The 19,181-nt window shown below is 40.4% G+C and overlaps 1 protein-coding gene across 5 annotated transcripts in view; it reads right to left on the bottom strand.

Moving 5' to 3' along the window:
* Positions 1 to 19,181, bottom strand: part of Golim4 (golgi integral membrane protein 4) — a 90,304-nt gene that overhangs the window by 29,790 nt on the left and 41,333 nt on the right. For all 5 annotated transcript variants that reach the window (XM_052180346.1, XM_052180347.1, XM_052180343.1 and 2 more), the window contains exons 2-6: positions 8,737 to 8,811; positions 7,312 to 7,361; positions 5,273 to 5,326; positions 3,556 to 3,706; positions 388 to 470 (exon numbers count right to left, since the gene is read on the bottom strand). In XM_052180346.1, coding sequence (XP_052036306.1) covers positions 388 to 470; positions 3,556 to 3,706; positions 5,273 to 5,326; positions 7,312 to 7,361; positions 8,737 to 8,811 — 413 coding nt within the window. The remainder of the gene's footprint in view (positions 1 to 387; positions 471 to 3,555; positions 3,707 to 5,272; positions 5,327 to 7,311; positions 7,362 to 8,736; positions 8,812 to 19,181) is intronic.

Here is a 19,181-nt window from a genome sequence, read left to right as displayed (position 1 = left end):
AAGAGTATCAAGTATACACCAGGCATGCAAAGCCCATGTCAGTGATGAGTTTGCAAAGCAGATCAATAAGGAATCAATTACTGAAAAGAAAAATATTTTTTTATTTTTTTTATTGTGTGTGTGTGTTTGTGTGTGTGTGTTGGTCATGGGGTATGCATGTGAGTACAGTATGTACAGAGGACCCACAAGGACATTAGATCCCCTGGAGTTGGGGGTAGAGGTGGTTATGAGTTATAGTACTAGGAGCCAAATGTGGTTTCTCTGCAGTAGCAGCAAGCACTCAGTCTTTTTCCAGCCATCTGTCCAGCTCCCAGGAATGACTTCTGAAGCCATTCTGCAAAGTAAAGAAGACAAACGCCCCAGAGCCCAATGTGCGACTCATCTCACCTTGACATCTTGAAGCTGGGTGTGGATGTCTTGGTGCGCTTTTCTGAGTTGTCTATTCTCTTCTCTCAAGTTATACACAGTTTCTGTGTTACAGGAGAACAGCCGCACATCAACACAAGAACTCTCTAGTTGTTATGCCATTATTTGAAACTTGAAAACTTACTTAAAGATATATTTTGAAGTTTAACAGTAAAATATTCCAAGCCAACAAAAGATGATATCATATAGGTGCACAGCATGGGTTCAAAAGCGAGTTGCAAAATGATCTGGGTAATTGGTCTCTGGAAACAGTCTATGCATTTCATAGTAAGTCAACAATTTAATCACACAGGTGTTGAAAATGAAACATTTCTGTTAATTAGCAATCCCTTGGGGTTGAATGTAATAGGCAGAGAGGGTCTCAGATTTGAGGATCTTCACAAATAAAAAGTAGTTATGCAAAGAACAGACTTTATTTCTCATAGCATGAATAATTTTAACATCCCTTCAGAAGGTAGTAAAGACAATAGAAACCTCACTTACCTGATGATAACCTCTTTTTTTTTTCTTCATCCTATCACTGAATTCCTGGTTAATCTAAATTCGACTCTGCATTAGAACCTGATAGTGTGAAGTCAGAGTGAAGTCCCCAAACCTCCCCTCCCTTTCAGGTACCAGCTTCCTCTGCAGACTCTAGATCTATCTCTCTACTATTAGAAGCCTTATCATTACATGTATTTTACATGTCAAACACTATTCAAACTTACAAACTTGGTGGTCTTTTGAAAAGCATGCCTATATAGTCTTTTCTATCTTTGGGTACTTACTCATCACTGTTTAAAATGAATCTAAAAATATTGGTCAGTATGAGGGCAGTAAGTCCATGGTAGTACATAACATAAGGAAGCTAAATCCTGGCTTGGTGACTTTATAATTTATTTTAGAAGAGCCTATGGCTGGGAGAAAGAAACGGGCACAATTAATACATTGAGCTGGGAAAGCAGGCATTAGTTAAATCTGGGCTGCACCAGGCAAACTGTCCCCACATAGAGATACCTCTGCAGACAAGGCTCCATTTCTCCAGGGAAGTTAAGTAGCAGAGAGAATCAGCTCCCTTCTCTCACCACAGTCAGTGGTCAGTTTTACTTTCTTATTGCCCCTTCTGGACACGTGCACACAGGATTTATCCTTGCACTTGGGGGCAAAAAGAACAAAGTAAGATCCGGCCTTCATATCATAGCCGATTATCTTAGATGTCAAAACGGGACACAAACAGGACAGCACTGCCATCTACAAGGGCTTGAAATATCTAACCTTGATGAGCTAGCTAGTCCTGGTATTTTACTTGCAAACATATTAGCAGTGGCTTCTACAAGTTCTCCGGGCTTTGGCCAGCAAGGTTTGCTCACCAGCCTCCAGATCTTCCTATGCTAAATAAAGCAGGATGCCAGCCTGCCTGCCTCCAGGTTCAAGATGAGAATTCAGTAAAACCATTCAGCATAAGGTCTCTCTCACTGGTCCTAATACATTATAGAAATGTGTCATCAACTATTATATTTACAATGATGAAGAGAATTATACAGGTTTTCATGCTGTCAGCCTTCCTTAGGAGAGAGGGAGATCAAGATACTCCTCTTGGACCACATGAAGTTACGAAAGAATTGCCTGCACTCATGGCCCCCAGCCACCTCCGCCCCTTCATCTATCACAAAATGCTGTAACTTTACTGCGTAAGTCTTTTATCTAGAGTTCTGCCTTACTTCCTCTTCCATCGCTGTGATAAAAAACCCTGACAGAAGCAGCTTAGGGGAGAGAAGGTTGGCTTTAGTCCACACTGCTAGGTCATAGCACATCCCTTTAGGAACATCACAGTGGCAGGTGTGTGAGATATCTGGTCATACTGCATCCAGAGTGAAGACTAGGATAGGGAGGGATACCTGTTGTCAGCTCTCCCAAGCATTTCCCTTCAGTCCAGAACTCGATTGATGAAATGATGCTGTCCACAATTAGGCTAACCCATCTCAACTGACCCAAATACAAAAAAAAAAAAAAAAAAAACCAGCACAGGCACACACATAGGCCAACCTAAGCCAGACAATCCTTCATTGAGATATTTTAGGGTGGGTTTAGATTGATTGAAGTTGGTAATGAACAGCTTTTAGTAAAGTAACACAATTATTCTAATAAAACCTAAGTACAAACATGTAAAGTGCCCATCATGGTGTCAAGGCACTTTCTTTTTTTTTTTTTGTTTTTTTTTTTTGTTTGTTTTTTTTGTTTTTTTTGTTTTTTTGTTTGTTTTTTTTATTTGATATAATTTATTTACATTTCCAATGATTTCCCCTTTTCTAACCCCCCCCCCACTCCCCGAAAGTCCCGCAAGCCCCTTTCTCTTCCCCTGTCCTCCCACCCACCCCCTCCCACTTCCCCGTTCTGGTTTTGCCCTATACTGTTTCACTGAGTCTTTCCAGAACCAGGGGCCACTCCTCCTACTCCAGTGTTTCAGATATCTTCAAGAAATTCTTTCAAAAGTTGTATCCTATAAGTATGACATTCTTTGCTTTCTGTCTCTTCTAAGTGTGGTGCGTGCACGTGTGCAAGTGTGTTTTATGTGTATGTGTGTAATTTCTTTTCTTACTAATGACCAGTTCCAGAAAGCATCCTGTATTTACACTTTTATGCAGGGTGCAAAGTTCTGAGGTTTAAATACCTTGGCAGTCAGAAATCACATATTTGTGTCCTCCAATTTTTTATAATTCTGATTTCAGATATATAATTAACATTTTACTATATATGAATGTTGCTTTAAAAAATAATGAAAAAAGGAGCTGGTTTGGAATTTAAGAGCCCTTACTGCTCTTCCCGAGGATCCCAGTTTAATTCCCAGCACCTAGAAGGTAGTTCACAACCATCTCTTACTCCAGTTCTGGGGGGTCTAATGCCCCCTTGGTAACTGAGGCATGCTTGTGGTACACAGGCATATGTGCAGGCAAAACACCATTTACATAAAGCAAAAATTAAAAGAGTAAAATTGAGTGGATTATACATAAGGGAGATTGCTATTCAGTGTGATAATTAAAGTTGAAAGCACTAAATAATCTAAAGGCCCTAAAGAAGGTCAGTACCACAGCGCTTGTGCATGTTCCTGTTGAAATGGTGTACGAAGAGATCTCTGGCCCTATCCAATACCTTTTAGCTTAGAAAGCTCTTGTTCCTTTTCTTGCTGCAGCTGCAGGTATCTCTGCTTGTGGTCATTGAATGTTCTGCTGAAGTCTTCTCCTTGTTTACGATGTTCCTCTTCCAAGTCACTGTGCTGCTTCCTCAGCTCCTCATGCTGACTCTGCAAGAGCAACACTTGAGCAGACATGTCCTTAAATCACACAGCGTTTATTTCTTCACTGAGTGGCCTTTCTCTTATCAGAAGGTGAGAATGCATGGCAGAATAAGCTCTGTTCCTAAAGTAGGGTTCTGTTTGTCCCATTCATTTCCTCTTCAACTGAGTAGTCTGAGATCAAGTTCAAACATAAATCTCCTCTTGGTTTTAAACATCAATATGAGTGAGAAGCTAGCCCAAGCTATGAAAGGGGGGGGGGGGTTGGGGAAGGCTCTGAGGCTATTTCCCTGTAGTCAAATTATCATAGAAAGGAGATAATAATAAATCTTGGCTACTTTGTGTATTTTCTCTAGTTAACAAGCAAGATCAAGGCTTCAGAGTATTCATGGGAGGTTCCAGGGTAACTTTAGGCTAAGCTACCTAAATCTGAAACTGCTCAAGACTCTTCATGGTATAGTATTTGCTCTCAAACCTTTTAGATTGCTTCTTTTTCCTAATGCAAGATAAATGCTATGCCAACTATTGGTGTTATATTGACTAGAATGTCAAAGAAATAATGGAAAGAAAAAGTCTGTTTATTTTCAATATGCACTCAATTCTCTTCTAGATGTTTTAGAAATACTCAAAGGTAGGACCATTTACCACAAAGGGCCACTCTATTCAACATTTCTTTGATTTTCAGTTTTCTAGTGACCCAGTTTGAGAGTGATTGTAATAGAAAAGAGTCAGAGGGGACCATTTTGGCATTGGGGAAAGTAATGAAATGTTTCTAGAATTCATTTTTATTTTTTGATTTCATATCAGAATTTTACACCATCATTACAAGTTAGTTAAATTCCACAGTCTCCAAACGCTTATGCGGAAGGATGGTCTTCTTTAAGTACTACACTCCTGAAGACAGACGGTAGAGGTTTTAGTTTCAACAGAGGGTATGTGCCCTGCTGATGTGAATGGATACAAAGCAGAAAACCAACACCCAAGACTACTGTGGGGCAGAGACCAAGGGAGGATAGGCACATGGTGCTGAACAAAGTGCTACTGTCTGCCAGGTTGGCAGAATCAATGACTCTCTTACTTTCCTTTTTGTGGTTTTGACCTTCCTTTGACACATAAGAATGAGTTTTTCCCAAAGCCCAAGGAAAGAAAATATTAAAAATATAAACTCTGTTCTTCAAGTAGCTAAAAGTACACCTCTTAGGCAGACATTAGTAACACAAACAAAGCTTTTGAGTTTTACACACTCCAGTCTGCATAAAATAAAGGAAAAACCACTGTGAGAGACTAAGCAAACCACAAACTCTAAAGACATCAAAGGGAACAAAATTTTAAAAGTAGGTAACCAGAGAACCCAATTATGATATTAAAAAACAGGTAATTCATTAACCACATTTTTGTAAAAAAAAAAAAAAGTAGTAATCATGTGACATATTAAAACCATTGACAATTTTTAGACAACTATGACAATAATACCAAGTGAACTTTCTCTAAGCCTTCTTGTTTGTAACATTGACCATCGTTAACCAGTTCAAATGTCGCCTGCTCCCTTCATGCACAACAGTTTAGGTTACTTACCTTCAGCATCTGATGTTGGACATTCAATGCACTATATCTGCTATTGGAATCTTGCTGTAAATAAAAGAAAACCAAATTAATAAAAGATAGATGATCTGGTTCTTTTGCTGTGGACAGTTTCCTTCCCTAAAAAAGGATTTTCATTTTTGCTTTAGTACACTAACATAAATTCTGTGGTAGAGAGTGCTTGTCTTTAGGGACATTTCTTTATTTTTTATTTAGCACTACTGGAGATTACACTCAGGACCTTGCATATACTAGGCAATCACTCTACCACTGAGCCACCCCCTAAGAAGTCCCATTTCTCAGGACCTTGCATGTACTAGGCAATCACTCTACCACTGAGCCACTCCCTAAGAAGTCCCATTTCTTACTTAACAGCAGAAATGAGGCTTCAATTTTCTCCTGGGTTTCTGAGTAATAAAGAAATTAGACATGGAATCATAAAATGATAGGTTGACAGGATGTTTAGAAATAGTTTGTGGATTTGTTTCTCATAATCCAAAGGAGCCTAGATGTGCAGATACTCAATGGACTTCTTTAAGTCACTGTATAACTAATACAGGGTTTAGTGCCCAGGACACATGGGAGGGGTGGGAGATACATCAATTAAGAGCAGAGCTCGAGCAGGGAAGTGGTGGCACACACCTTTAATCCCAGCACTTGAGAGGCAGAGGCAGGTGGATCTCTGAGTTCGAGGCCAGCCTGGTCTACAGAGTGAGTTCCAGGACAGCCAGGGCTTTACAGAGAAACCCTGTCTCAGGGAAAAAAAAAAAAAAAAAGAGCCAGTTCAGGCTGTCTTAAGGGATGGATAGAAAGGCTGCTTCAGTTAGCCTTTCTTCATTGTACCCCCACAGACAGGAAGCAGAACCAGCATCAGTACTTTACAGAGTACTAAAGGGACAACTGAACAGCAGCTTGAACGTAAGCTGATGAGATCTGAATTCTCCCTTCTGATCCCATATTCTAGAACATCCCTGCGATCTAAGGGAACAGCTGTGCACATAGCCCTCCTGGTTCTGGTTCCAACATCCTAGGCTGCCACTCCCTTCTCTAGGTGGATTTGGTTTTCCACAGCACTCCCCTGCAGTGCTGCCACCACACAGGGGCACTCCCTCATTTTCTTCTTATAGCTCCTAAAATAAGCTACACTTCTGGTTCATCATTCATCCCCCACCTTACTCTTTATTTTTATTTTATTTCTTTTTTTAGTTTATAAAGAAACTACACTACAAAATACACTATTGTGTGCTCCCAGGTCTGGTTGGGACTTTTAAAAGCAAGTTCGAGTTAAAAGCTGAAAATTTCCTTCAGGCAATTCAAAGAACTGACTTTTCTCAGCTTTGAAATTACTAAACACAAATGTTTTATTCAACTAGCATTCACACATTTCTGTAGTGTAAGACAAAGACTGGCTTTTCTCCAGACAATTTTAACTTTAAAATATTTTTAAATGCCAACACTACTCATTCTGTCCATATTTCATCCTTCAGATTCCTGCAATGTGAACTCTAAGACAGTTAGTTCTCCTTGCTGATAGTACTTTGTAAGCAAACAGAAGTCTTTCATGTCAGAGAAAAGAGACACCATTGGCAAATAAAAGAAAGAATAGACATGAGCTTCCCTGCTGGCACACACAGTGGCATATACCTACAATGCCAGCACTAGGGAAGTTAAGGCAGGAGGATCAGGAATTCAAAGTTATCATCTGCTACTCAATGATGTAGAGGTCTTCTTGGATACAGTAGAACCTGTCTCAAATGCATTCCAGATCCAAACACAACCAAACAAATATCATGTGACACAGAGAAGCTACCTCAGTTTATCACTAGTTATCAGCAATGTGTCGAGAAGCAAGAAAAGGTACGGTTTAAATAAAAAATGCATACAAGTTTTCCCCTCGGTACTTTTTGTAACAAAAATGTATGTCCACCGTCCAATGCTAGAGATAAATGGTGTAAAATTTTTTGCAGTTATATTTTTCTCTCCCTTAACGTTCATGAAAACAAAATAAAAGCCAAAACAGAACAAAGCCTTACCCTTCCTTTGTTAAGTGTTTCTTGTGCTTCTAACTTATAAACAAGGAAATCTAGGAAAGATAAAAATAGAGAAAGTAAAGTATAAGTTAATCCATTTAAAAACTCTTAAACATCCCTGAGAAAAAATGATATACTTTACTCAGGCTTACAAAAATGATATCTGGTTTTTCAAATCTACATACCTAGTAATTTATGCATATCATTTGACCTCTCGAAGCTTTGGGAAACACATGACAAAGATTATAGTTTTCCACTTACCCTGCTGTCTTCAAGCCCTGCATCACCAGAATCCATGGCAAGTGACTAATAGCACACTTACAATATCTCTGTGAAATCTCCCTTTAAAACTGCAGGGGGTGGGGAGGTATGCATTTGAGACAAGGGTGATTTATAGCTACCCACTAGAGGGCACACTAAACTCCTTCAGGAACTGAAAAGACAATCAAGCCATCTAAACCATCTTCAATGCTCTGAAAACTTTATTATCCACTAGATGGCTCTATAAAATCACTCTGCAGAGGAAGGCAGAGCAAAGCCAACTCTTAACGCATTTCTCAGGATGTTAAAGTCTGTCCAACCTGTGAGTCAGAACAGTATCGCATAGTACCCAGCACCCACCCCACTCACCAAAGGAGCCATGGGTTTACATTCCAAGATTCATCACAAAACATGAGTAAATAAGAACTAGGAATGGAGATAACTTTCGGTAGCTAGATGCTAGAATGCACACTTGTTTCAAAAGCTCTGACAAAATTCAATAGCATTGCCTGTGTTAAGTGGGAATTCCTAAGGGAACAGCTGTGCTGGTCAAATTTTTAATGAACTTATAGTAACAGCTGCTTCATTCAAAAGATTCCAGGTAGTGGGCCAACTCACTGAGTTACAGATGTAAGGTGGAGTGTATAAAAAGTGGCATATTCTAAACAATGCATCTTTTCCCAAACCCCAACCGTCAACAGAGGTTTGATGCATCAGTAATACATCTATGTATACCATGAAGGCTGCAGAAACAGAAGGGGACGCTTCTAAGCCCAATCCTGAATCTCTAGTACAGACAGTTCTCTATAGGAAGGAAGGAAGGAAATGAAGACCTTTAAGTCATGACCTGGTGATGAAGCTCGCACATCTCCCACTTGCTCTCTGTCTTGACTTCCCAAAGGAGAAGAAAAGGCTACTTCCCCATTACTGAGACTATATAAAATGTCGGCTCTGTGCCTCACACATTTATTGACAGCTCTTTCTCTGCCCACTTATAGCACTGGCTTCAGTCAGATTGAGAGACAACTTAACAACAACAACAAAAAACAAACAACAAAAACAAAACAAAAAAAACCCCACGAAACCAAACAGCACCATAGTTCAAGTACATGAAAAATCCAAGAAGGGTAGGAGGAAATATCAGGGCACAGGCTCACATTGTCTTACCTTCCTTTGCTTTCTTGTGTTCAAGCCTTTCTTTTTGCAAAGATTTCTCTAATCTTGATCTGTGTTCATATACAACTGGAAGAGAAAGAGTTACATTTGTCAGGGAACTAAAGCGTCCAGAGTAAAAGTAACAGCAATTTTAAAAACATGAAACAATATAGGAATCAATTAAAATAAAGACATAAAGTTTCACATTTGGGGTAAAGAAAGCAGATAGACCAATTTAAAGATTCAGATTTTGTGCAAACAGTATGCACAAGAATACACATGCAATTAGGCATAATTCTGGGTGGACTCCCTAGCAAATACATGTTAGTTGGCTACAAACTTTTTTCTTTTTCTCTCTTAACCATGTGCCTTGAGGAGGTCCACTATATCTCTTACCAGACAACTGTGCCTATTTGCATGACTTCAATTACAGGCCACTAAGGAGCTGTTCACTCATACACACCCCCTGCTCTAACTTCCCTGGTGAGTACCAGAGAGTATTTCCCTCTCAGTATCCCTTATCTGCAAGGTCAGTGTCCTCTGCAGCTCAACCAACGTGAGCTAAACCAATTACCATCAAAAGCGAAACAGCAAACCAGTAGAGTATTGGAGCCAACGTGCAAAAGAAACACAAAGAAAGAAGAGGGAGAGACACCCCAAAGAACCTCTGAAAGAAAACGCTCACGGAAGAGTCAGGTTCACTATCCACGGCAGCAAACTGATGTCTGTGCCGGAGGGACTTCCTGCCTTCTCTGCTTTCTGCTTATTGATTCACTCTGAGGAAATCAGGGGTGCAGAGAGTAGGGAGGAAGCTAGACATGTGGAAGGAAGAAGAGAGCAGTGCTCATCACAGCTCTGAATGCACACTGGTGGATGTACAACTGCAGCAAGCAGAAGCTGCAAGTGAGAGAAACGTCACCTGATTTATTACACCAGGCTAGATCAGATGCAATGGTCGGCAAACCAAAGACATATGTACTGGTATAAGCTACTGATAAATATTCAGGGGCATTTGATTCTGTTTTAATTCCCAGAGGAGCCTGAGAAACCAACAAATGTCTCTTGGACTTTGTCTGGGAACGGAGCCTCAGTGGCAGAGTGAGCAGGAAGTAAGGGCTGAGAAAGGGATAAATTCAATTTCAGGTGGATCTTCCAACTCCTGTTCGCTCAGCATTATGTCAACTCTGATCTCATTCTCCAGCAAGCTAAGCCAATTCCCTTACTCCATTCTTTGATCAGACCCCAGCACTCCCTGGCTATATATAATTCCATCATCTTTGGTCAATAGCTGTCTGTGTACAACACAAGAACTGTCTGCACACAAATGGCTGCTGCCAAAGATGTCAGGATCACAGCAACTCCCCTCTCTCTCCTGCTATGACCGGCTGCCACTGCCAGGATCACCTGTTTCCAGCTCTGCTCTCCCAGTCACAGCTTCCTGTTACCAGTGACTGCTGCTTGCCTTCCTCTGCTGCCTAGACTGGTACTAAAAACCCCACCATGCATGATCGCTGGAACAAGGCAGAGAAGGTAAAAGTTTTACTGATAATTATGATATGCACATTGTTTATCCACTGCCAATAATATTACCCTATTTCTTTTTACTTGAAAAATCCCTTTGAAGAGACCACAAGTAAGCATTTTTCCAGTTCATTAGAATCCCATCTTTCCATAATCATCATAAGTATTAAAGATAAGAAAGACCAGGTAGAGTCTTTTCACCTTTCTAGAAAATGAGATCACAATACACACACACACACACACACACACACACACACACACACACTACTTCACCATGCATTTCTCAGGCTTGTGAGCTGGCAATCTATCTAGTGGGTTTATTGTTTCTGTTGGAAGAAAGATTGCACATCTATCCTTGTCACTCGTCTCTATTTTCCTATTTATACTTTGAAGGGCATTAGTCAAGATGAACTAAAGCTACACAATGACACATAATGGATATTCTCATAGCAACAAGCAAGTCTAGTGGGGGATAGAAACAATGGTTCAAACCTGTCATTCAAACTCTTTAATTTCATGTAACTAAGATTTGAAATGTAGGAACTCATGAAAAAAAAAAAAGAAAAAAGAAAAACCTCTTTAATACTCATCTCCCAAGTTTGTTGAAAGAGGATGTACTATTTTCTATGCAGTAAAGAATGGTAAAAGGGCTTGTTTCTACTTAAAATAAAACAAAACAAAAAAGGAAAGAAACAGCTCCTAGGGGGTTAAAACAACATTCGAGAGCTTCCTTCAACCATTCGGCATTTTAACACCAGCTTTCACCTAAACGTTACAAAAGAAATGCTGTGTGTATTCATTTCTGGGTGAAAGACTGTTTTCAGAAGTTCAGAACAAAACACGCCAACTCAGGACCGAGAAGCTGGAGAGATAGTCCAGTGGTATGAGCTCTCGCTGCTCTTGCAGAGGACCTAGGTTTGGTCACCAGATAGGATGCTTGACAGCTATCAGCAACTCCAGTTCCAAGAGTTCCACGCTCTCTTCTGCTCTTCACAAGCACCAAGCATGCTTGCGGTTCATCTACACACATGCACACAAAAGCACTCACATGCATAAAATAGATAAATACTTTAAAATTTAAAAAGTTACTATTAACAATCCTTTAAAACGCTCCATCAAATGTCTTAACTCCTTAAGGAGTGGGAGGGCAATGCTACTTTAGCAGGACCAAAAATAGTCCATGATTTTGTCCCCTCTCTAGATCTGACTACAATCTACCATTTTCCTTTACAAAGCCTGGGCTAAAGCTTGGATGAGAGTCACATTAACTGGTAGGTTTGTCATTAATTAAATTTTAAATGAACACATTTGTAATTTCAAAACTTGTGGCTATAGCATGCCACAAATATAGTTAACAAATTTTTTAAAAAAGGAAATTTAATTCAAAGCAATTCATATCTCTCAGAACAGAGTGGTTTAAAAGGCATTTGGGTAATTTCAGTACTAAAATCAGGTATTTAGGATAATTTGTATGTGAGTGTGTGTTATACTCATTCCTATCGATGCGTCTGAGTGTTAAAGTGCATGGAGAGACAAGACAGGCATCAGGAATCTTCCCTGTCTCTCTCTGTCTTATTTGTTTGTTTTTTGAGACAGGACCATTCTCTGAACACGAAGTCTAGCCATCCAGCTAGACCATCTGACCAATGGAATCCAGGATCCACCTGTGCCACTGGCAGTGTGGACATTACAGACATGTCCCATGACACCTGGCTCTTTATCTGGGTTCTGAGGAGGTGAACATGAGTCTTCATTCTGTGCAGCAGACACTTCACCAACCGAGTCCTCTCCCCAGTCCCATTATGATAGTTTTAAAAAACCACTTTGACCTATAGGACCAATTCACTATAGTACAGAAGATGGTGAATCAACATGAAGATAGCATTACAGATACATTTTTATGGTATCTTTTATTCTTGCTTTTATAATGTTACTTTATACAAAGTCTGAGGATGAATACAGCAAATCGTAGATAATCCATAACAAACAAGTACCTAAAGGAGCAGGGGAGACTCCTCCTAGGTTTGATCCTCACACTGAAGCTTTCCGCTTGCTCCTAGGACAGGGAGAGGGCCCCAGTAAAGCACAGTGTTTGGGTGCCTCTTCCTGGCCTCCCTGTTAGATGATTCCTCCACTGTTACGTCAAGGATTTTCATCTCACTCCACCTCATGTGCATGCTGCTACAATTTGGATTTTGAATGTATTCCTGGATCCACAGGTTCAAAGCTCAGTCCTCGAGTGACACCACTGGGAGGCAGTGGGACTTTAGCAGGTGCGACCTAGTGAGGGTCCCTAGGACACTGGAATGTTTTGTGAAGGTGATTCTTACTTGTTCTTGGCTACCACTAAGAAGTTATTTTTTTCCCACCACATGCCAAAAAAAAAAAAAAAACATAAAAAACAAAAAGCAACAAAACAAACAAAAACGAAACAAAATAAAAACCAGGCCCAAGCATTACAGTCTGTAACTTTCAAGACTGAGCCCAAGCAAGCTTTTTCTCTAGATAAGCTAATTGTCTCAGGTATTTGCTATAACAGTGGCATGAACATAACACAGTTATCTTCCATTACAATCTTCCCTGCCTGGTGTATCATTTATACTTTAATTTGGTTGCTATCTAACTCTCCTGCATGTTTAAGACACAGACTTTGGGGGAGTACCTTCTCATGCCTTCCATTCCCATTCTCAACGATCTATTTGTTGTTCATCTTCCAGCCCCACAGACTTCTTGCTTCTCCTGAACATCCAAGAGCCATATTAACTCAGCACAACACTGATTTTTCTTCAGGTGTCTGCATAAATGGGTTCTGAATTCCCTTCACGTACTCAGGGCTAGGGAGATAGCTCAGTGGGCAGGAGTTCTTACTGGCCTATCGTGGGGACCCACCTGTAAACCCCTAAAAGAATCAGGCTGAGCACAAGACTGTGCAATGTCTTCAGAGCTGAAAGGAAAATCTCCAGCTGCATGGGAGTCTCCCACCATACAGGGCAAAGCTACAGTTTACAAGGCATGCATGGCTACATGTCCAGGCTGTGGCAAGAGAAGCAAACGTTACTCCAAAGAAAAACATACTGTATGCAGACTTTATACAGGTACCTTCTTATCTCAGCAGTAGTAGGATTTGGCCAGATTATTTTAAAATATTTCCAGAAAATAATGAAGAAAAGAAAAATAAGAAACAGGTAAATGAAAGTGGGGCAAGGGGAGTTGTTTCTAGACCTTCAAAATGATGCAGAGATACACACCGACCCTCTTAAGAAGGAAGGGGTAAACATGTGTTATGGTTTGAATGTAAAATGCCTCCAGCTGGTTCATGTGTTTGGAGAGTTGATCTCCAGCTGGTGGTGATGTTTTGGAAGATTGTGGTGTGTTAGGGAGCAGAGACTGCTTCAGAGAGCAGCCCCACATGCTGTCTGCTCTCAACTTCCCTATAGTACATATCATGTGCCTAACTGCCTTAAGTTACTGTCCCCAAGGCCTCTCCAGCATGATGGGTGGGATCTCTTGAGCTATCAGCCAAAATAAACACTTAATTCTTTAAGTTGTCTGCAGATATTTGGTTCCATCAACAAGAAAATTATCTAATTTGGTATTAACGACACAAGGATTTTTATAATGAAATAATGGAGCTATGTGATTGAAGCAAACATAAAAGTCAACTTTCATAATCATCCAACTTTTTTATGAGAATTCGCCTCCACAGACACTTTATATAAATCTTACCAAAGAAACTAAAGTTCAGTATTCAAATGCCAGCTCTTATTGTGGTTTCTATGTTACAAACAGATATTTATTGATTACACACTATGTTCCAGGCAGTCTTCTGACTACTGGGACTATGGCCATGAACAGATTAGTTTTTTAAGTCTGCCTTCTAGAAACCAATATTCTGGTCTGACTGAGACACAGACATGATGAATAATGAACAAAATAAACACTATATTATATGGTAACGGAAACAGCAAGATTAAAAAAGACTGAAAAATATTGGAAGTATGGAGAGGGATGGGGAGGCAGGTTTCTCTTCCATGTGCGAGGCTTCCTTAAGAAGGACTCATTGGAAGCTAAACTTAGAAGAATTACAGAGACGCAGAGATAGAATGTGAGTGCTGCAGACAGAGGAAGCAGATCAGAAGCATGCTTGTGCTAAAAGACAGATGTTCAGAGGTCTGAGCACTTGATCATGGACAGCCTTGGGGGCAAAGGATTGGGGAAGCAGAAACACTCCATAGGTCTCTAACTTGGATCTATACTCACATGGATGTAGGGAATCATTGGTTTGCTCTGAACAGAAACGTGATGGGAAGTTTGCAGTGACGAGACTTCATGGGGTACACGATATAATCAGGGCGTGGTGTTATGTAGCACTGTCCTCCAAATTGAAGCAACCCCACTTAGAGGAAAGGAGGAGTCTCAAGATCCAAGAGCTAATGTAACTTATGCGGCACAGGAGCTCAGTCAGTTACAACATCCACACTGTTCCTCCCCAGGGAAGAACAGGAACAATTACCTCAGAGAGGAGACTTCACTGAACTATGTGTAAGTCGTACAGGGTAGTCTAGGAATGCAGCTTTTGGGGGTGAATTCTAGAGTAGGCTGTTTGCTGATATCGCTGCTCTTCAGTCACGCATGCTGATTAACGTTACCCCTCGTCCCTGTCAATAGTGCCGCGTATCTCACTGAAGCACTGAGACAGACCCAGCCTGTCAACAGTCTAGCACAGGGTGGGAGGGAGCCTGTGCGTCTTCACTCCAGAGGAGTTGTGCACAGTTGATAGCTTCTTGGAGAGGGGCAGTCAATTTTCTTTAAGTTTGTGGCTCTTGGTGGGTCAACTACATTCAGGAGGGCAGTCCTATACCTATGACTATATATGGGTAGCGCAGATTCGAGTTGGTGGGTAATTTTAAAAAAAGGATGTGAGTTGGGAGTGGATCTGAGGTGTTAAGGGGAGAAGTGAGGGTTGATAGGATCAAAACACATTGCTAAAGTTAACAAAAAGTAATAAAATATTTAAAAAAATTAAGCCAGGTAGCAAGTTGGTACTTACTGAATAATTCTATTTATACAAAGTTCAAGAACAAGCAAATGAATGCTGTGGACTAGCACTTAACAATGTGTGTGTGTGTGTGTGTGGCAAGCTGAGGAACCCTATCTCAAACCAAAGAAGGAGAAGAAGGAGGAGGAGGGGGAGGAGAAGGAGGAGGAGGAGGATGAAGCGGAGGAGGAGGAGAACAACAAAAGAAACCAAGAACATAAAAATGTTTAAAGGGTCATCTTGCCTATATCTCTAGACATTATTCGATTTAAACTTATATGCAGAATGACGTCAATATCAATATAAGCTGAGGTTTTTTAATTCTCACACAGTTTTCAGGGGACACAATTGTCTCTTGATATAGATATAGGGAGATTTATGTCATATGCCTTTTCTGGAAACGTTGCACTGTCTCACGATGCTTAGCGTGACTGTTACCTTTATTTGTCCAGTGACAGCACAGTCATACTTTCTGTTTAGCTAACTCCTTGACTGATTGATTTGGTTTTATTTTTGTGGAAAGCTTTGTTTCCAAAGAGATTTTGTATTTGCAATTTTGCGGACACATTCCTGGGAATAAATACCCACTGTTTTTAAATGTTCCTGTAGGCTTAAAAAAAAAATCTGTCAGGTGCCTTCCATAAATATCTAACTGCATCAAATGAGGTCACTTTGAACTCAAGTGTCCTCCTCACACATATCTGCTACTTGAAGCAGTGGAGAAGGTGCCCAGGGACTGCAGAGGCACTGCCCTGATTCGACTGTGAAATGACTTCATTTCGGAGGTCAGAGCACCTGATTATGGGCAGCCTCAAGGGCAAAAGGCTTGGGGAGAGGGAACAGAAACTTTCTATGGGCCTCTAACGTGGATTTTTATTCACACAGACATGGGGAACCACAGGTTTCTTCTGAACAGAAGTGAGATGAGAGCTTTGTACTAATGAGACTTCATGGGGTACAAGATACAATCAGGGTGTTGTGTAGCTTTTTCCTCCAAATTGAAGCATTCTCTCTTGGAGGAAAGAAGGAGTCTTGAGATTCAAGAGCTCACATAACTTGATAAATAATAAAATCAGAGGGTTAATTTTGCAAGAAGAAGAGAACCCTCTCTAGTAGGTGAGCATGGTTGACAACCACTGATAAAGACAGAGGAATACACAAAAGTAAAGTATCTTTAGAAATATAAATCCTGATGCCTGAATGAATGACTAGAAGTGCATAAAATACATCCAGCAGGAAGGGGATGGAGTTCATTTGACAACAGAATTGCTTAGCATGCATGGAGTACTGGGTTCAATTCCCAATCCACAACTCTGTGGAGGTAGAGACATTGGAGGCAGGAGAATCAGGAGGTCAGGGTTATTCTTGGCCATAGACACCATGAGTTCCAGTTCTTAGATACATAAGGCCTTGCCTCAGACATTAAAAACAAACCTCTGTATATATGTCTGTCTGTCTGTCTGTCTGTCTATCTAATCTAACTCTCTAATCTATCATCTATCTATGTATCATCTATATCTATCTCTTTCATCTATCTGTCTGTCTGTCTACATACCTATTTATATAAATAACTTGAAATTAAGTAAAGTTGTCTAGAGGTATAGGATGGAGTGATTAGAAAAGGGGCATCATCAGGGTATAAGTAGGAAGATCCTCAATGTGCAATACAGAAATGCTCAAAAACTTTAGGAAATAATTTAAGAATGAAAATGGATCGAATGATGGGGCCAATATTTATGGTCTTGCTACTGGATGGAATTTTATAAGCCTAACTAAGGATGATGGAGGGGAGGGTACACCATACATGCAGTTTTAGTCGCACTTGCTGTTCGTTGCAAGTATCAGCATATAGAAGCATATAGAGTAATCCAAGAAACCCTCAGGCTGCATTACCTTGTCACATTGCATCCCTAAGGCTTTTCACAAAAGTCTCAGGGTTCAAGTCCTGTCTGCCCCACCCACAGCCACTGCTTAGCTGGTTCTTCCTCCAGTTTATGTTCCACTCCTGCCAAACTGTTTAGCTGCTAATGTTTACTAGTGAAGAATCTTAAACCACTGTTAGTCAGAAGACAGCTGAGGGCAAATATAAACACAGGGACTCCAACACTGGCAGTAGATATCTAACCCTCATTTCAACCATGTGATTAAAAAACCCCTGGCAGTATCCTTTACTCTTGATTTGTGGACACAACCTCCTTTGGGATGACAAGCTGATTAAGCACAAACTTTCTATGACTTTTGAGACTTTTGAAAGAGAATGTTTATGTTCATATAACAAGGTTTAATAAAAGTTTCAAATCTGTATTATTCTTTTTTTTTCTTTATATTTACAGAAGATGAGCATTTTCTTGATGGTCTCTAAGGTCACGTAGGCCTATGAATAAGATTGACTTTTGCACTGAGATCCCAGGCAGAGCCTGGTTAAGGGAAGGGGAACATGTCAATCACTAATCTCTGCACTGCTAGTAAAAGCCCCGGAGTGCAGAAGGCTGAGGTAGCTGGGTGAGACCTGTCAAGGTCAAATACAAGAGTTATTTTTTTCTTCCTTTAAGAAAGGGCACAGTATTTATAGGAGGTGTGGTTTCAGAGAGGATTATAGGAGATTCTCAGTGATGATCTGAGGATTTGGAGGATTTTTGGAAAGCTTTTTCTGAGCAGCCTTGAGTACTTCCTGCACCCTGGCATGCATCAAGTGAGCAGTCCTTTATCTGTGTTAGCTTTATGAGTGTTCTCCCAGGCTTTGAGAGGCAGCAGGGATTTCCCTCCACAACCCCTTTAAAATGCCACACATCCAGGAACTTTTTACTATATTTCATGTATGCATACTGGTCATTTCCACTACCTTGTGGGATTACTTAAGACAATGTCAATCTCTATAACTCTGTGCTATCTGCTGTGTAGCTGCCAAAGACCAGCCTAGAATTGGAGAGGGGTTCTGGGGAAGAGATACCTTTGAACAGTGAAACAAATGACTCAATGTCAAATTGTGGTGACAAAACTGATGGCCTATGTTCTGCTCAAGGCAGCTTTGTCTTGCTATTCTAAAAACCTCTTCAGATAGCTCATCTCTAGCAGATCAAAAAAACCCAGTCCTTTATTTAAATATCAATTCAGTCTTTACCCCATGTTCTCTTTTGATTGTACCATGAATCAGCATTCCATGACCCCAGTCCCTTGATTCTTAGAAAGAGACAGCAAGCACTTTTTTTTAAACATTGCAATATAATTCAGATATCTACCTGCCTTTGTAAAGCACAGACAATAAGATATTTGGGTAGGACTCTGTCCTGAAATTTCCATTTCTACCACACTTGGGCCTGGACCTAAACTCGTCCCAGGCTGACATAAACTCAGGAATCTGCCTGCCTTTGTATCTCTCTGACAAGTTGGCTCATTTTGCAACTGCCTCTATTTTTCTAAGTCCAAGAAACCCCTCACATAATTCATATTGCATCCCTATAGTTTACATAGTTGAGAAATTATATATTTTTGAACTCACGTTTTCAACATTTTTTCCCACAGCCTTACGAGTTGTCCTGATAACAGCATTTTACCATTTTGCTGAGACCTTAGACATCCTCACCTCCCAGACTCATGCTGTCTCTGATTATCATGGAGTCATTCTTGTGAGAGAGTAATGTCCTCAAATCAAGAACATGAAAATATGTACATTATTATACAAACAAGACTTATGCCCCCAATAACCATTAACACTAAAGGAGGACACCTCCCTGTTGGCTTTGTTTCAGGGGCAGGAACCATGTCACCTGCCTCCATCATGGCCAGGCTGAATTCAGCATGTAGCCTTGAGTGGAAATCAATGTAATTTTCTGCAGAGTATTTTTTAAGTGTGGGTAAAAAATACTGGCTTAGCTTGGGTAAAGGTTCTTGATCACAG

The sequence above is a fragment of the Apodemus sylvaticus genome, chromosome 4, assembly GCF_947179515.1.
Source record: "Apodemus sylvaticus chromosome 4, mApoSyl1.1, whole genome shotgun sequence".
Lineage (NCBI taxonomy): Eukaryota > Metazoa > Chordata > Mammalia > Rodentia > Muridae > Apodemus > Apodemus sylvaticus.
Note: the sequence above shows the minus strand (reverse complement) of the source record. Positions and strands in the feature narration are given on the sequence as shown.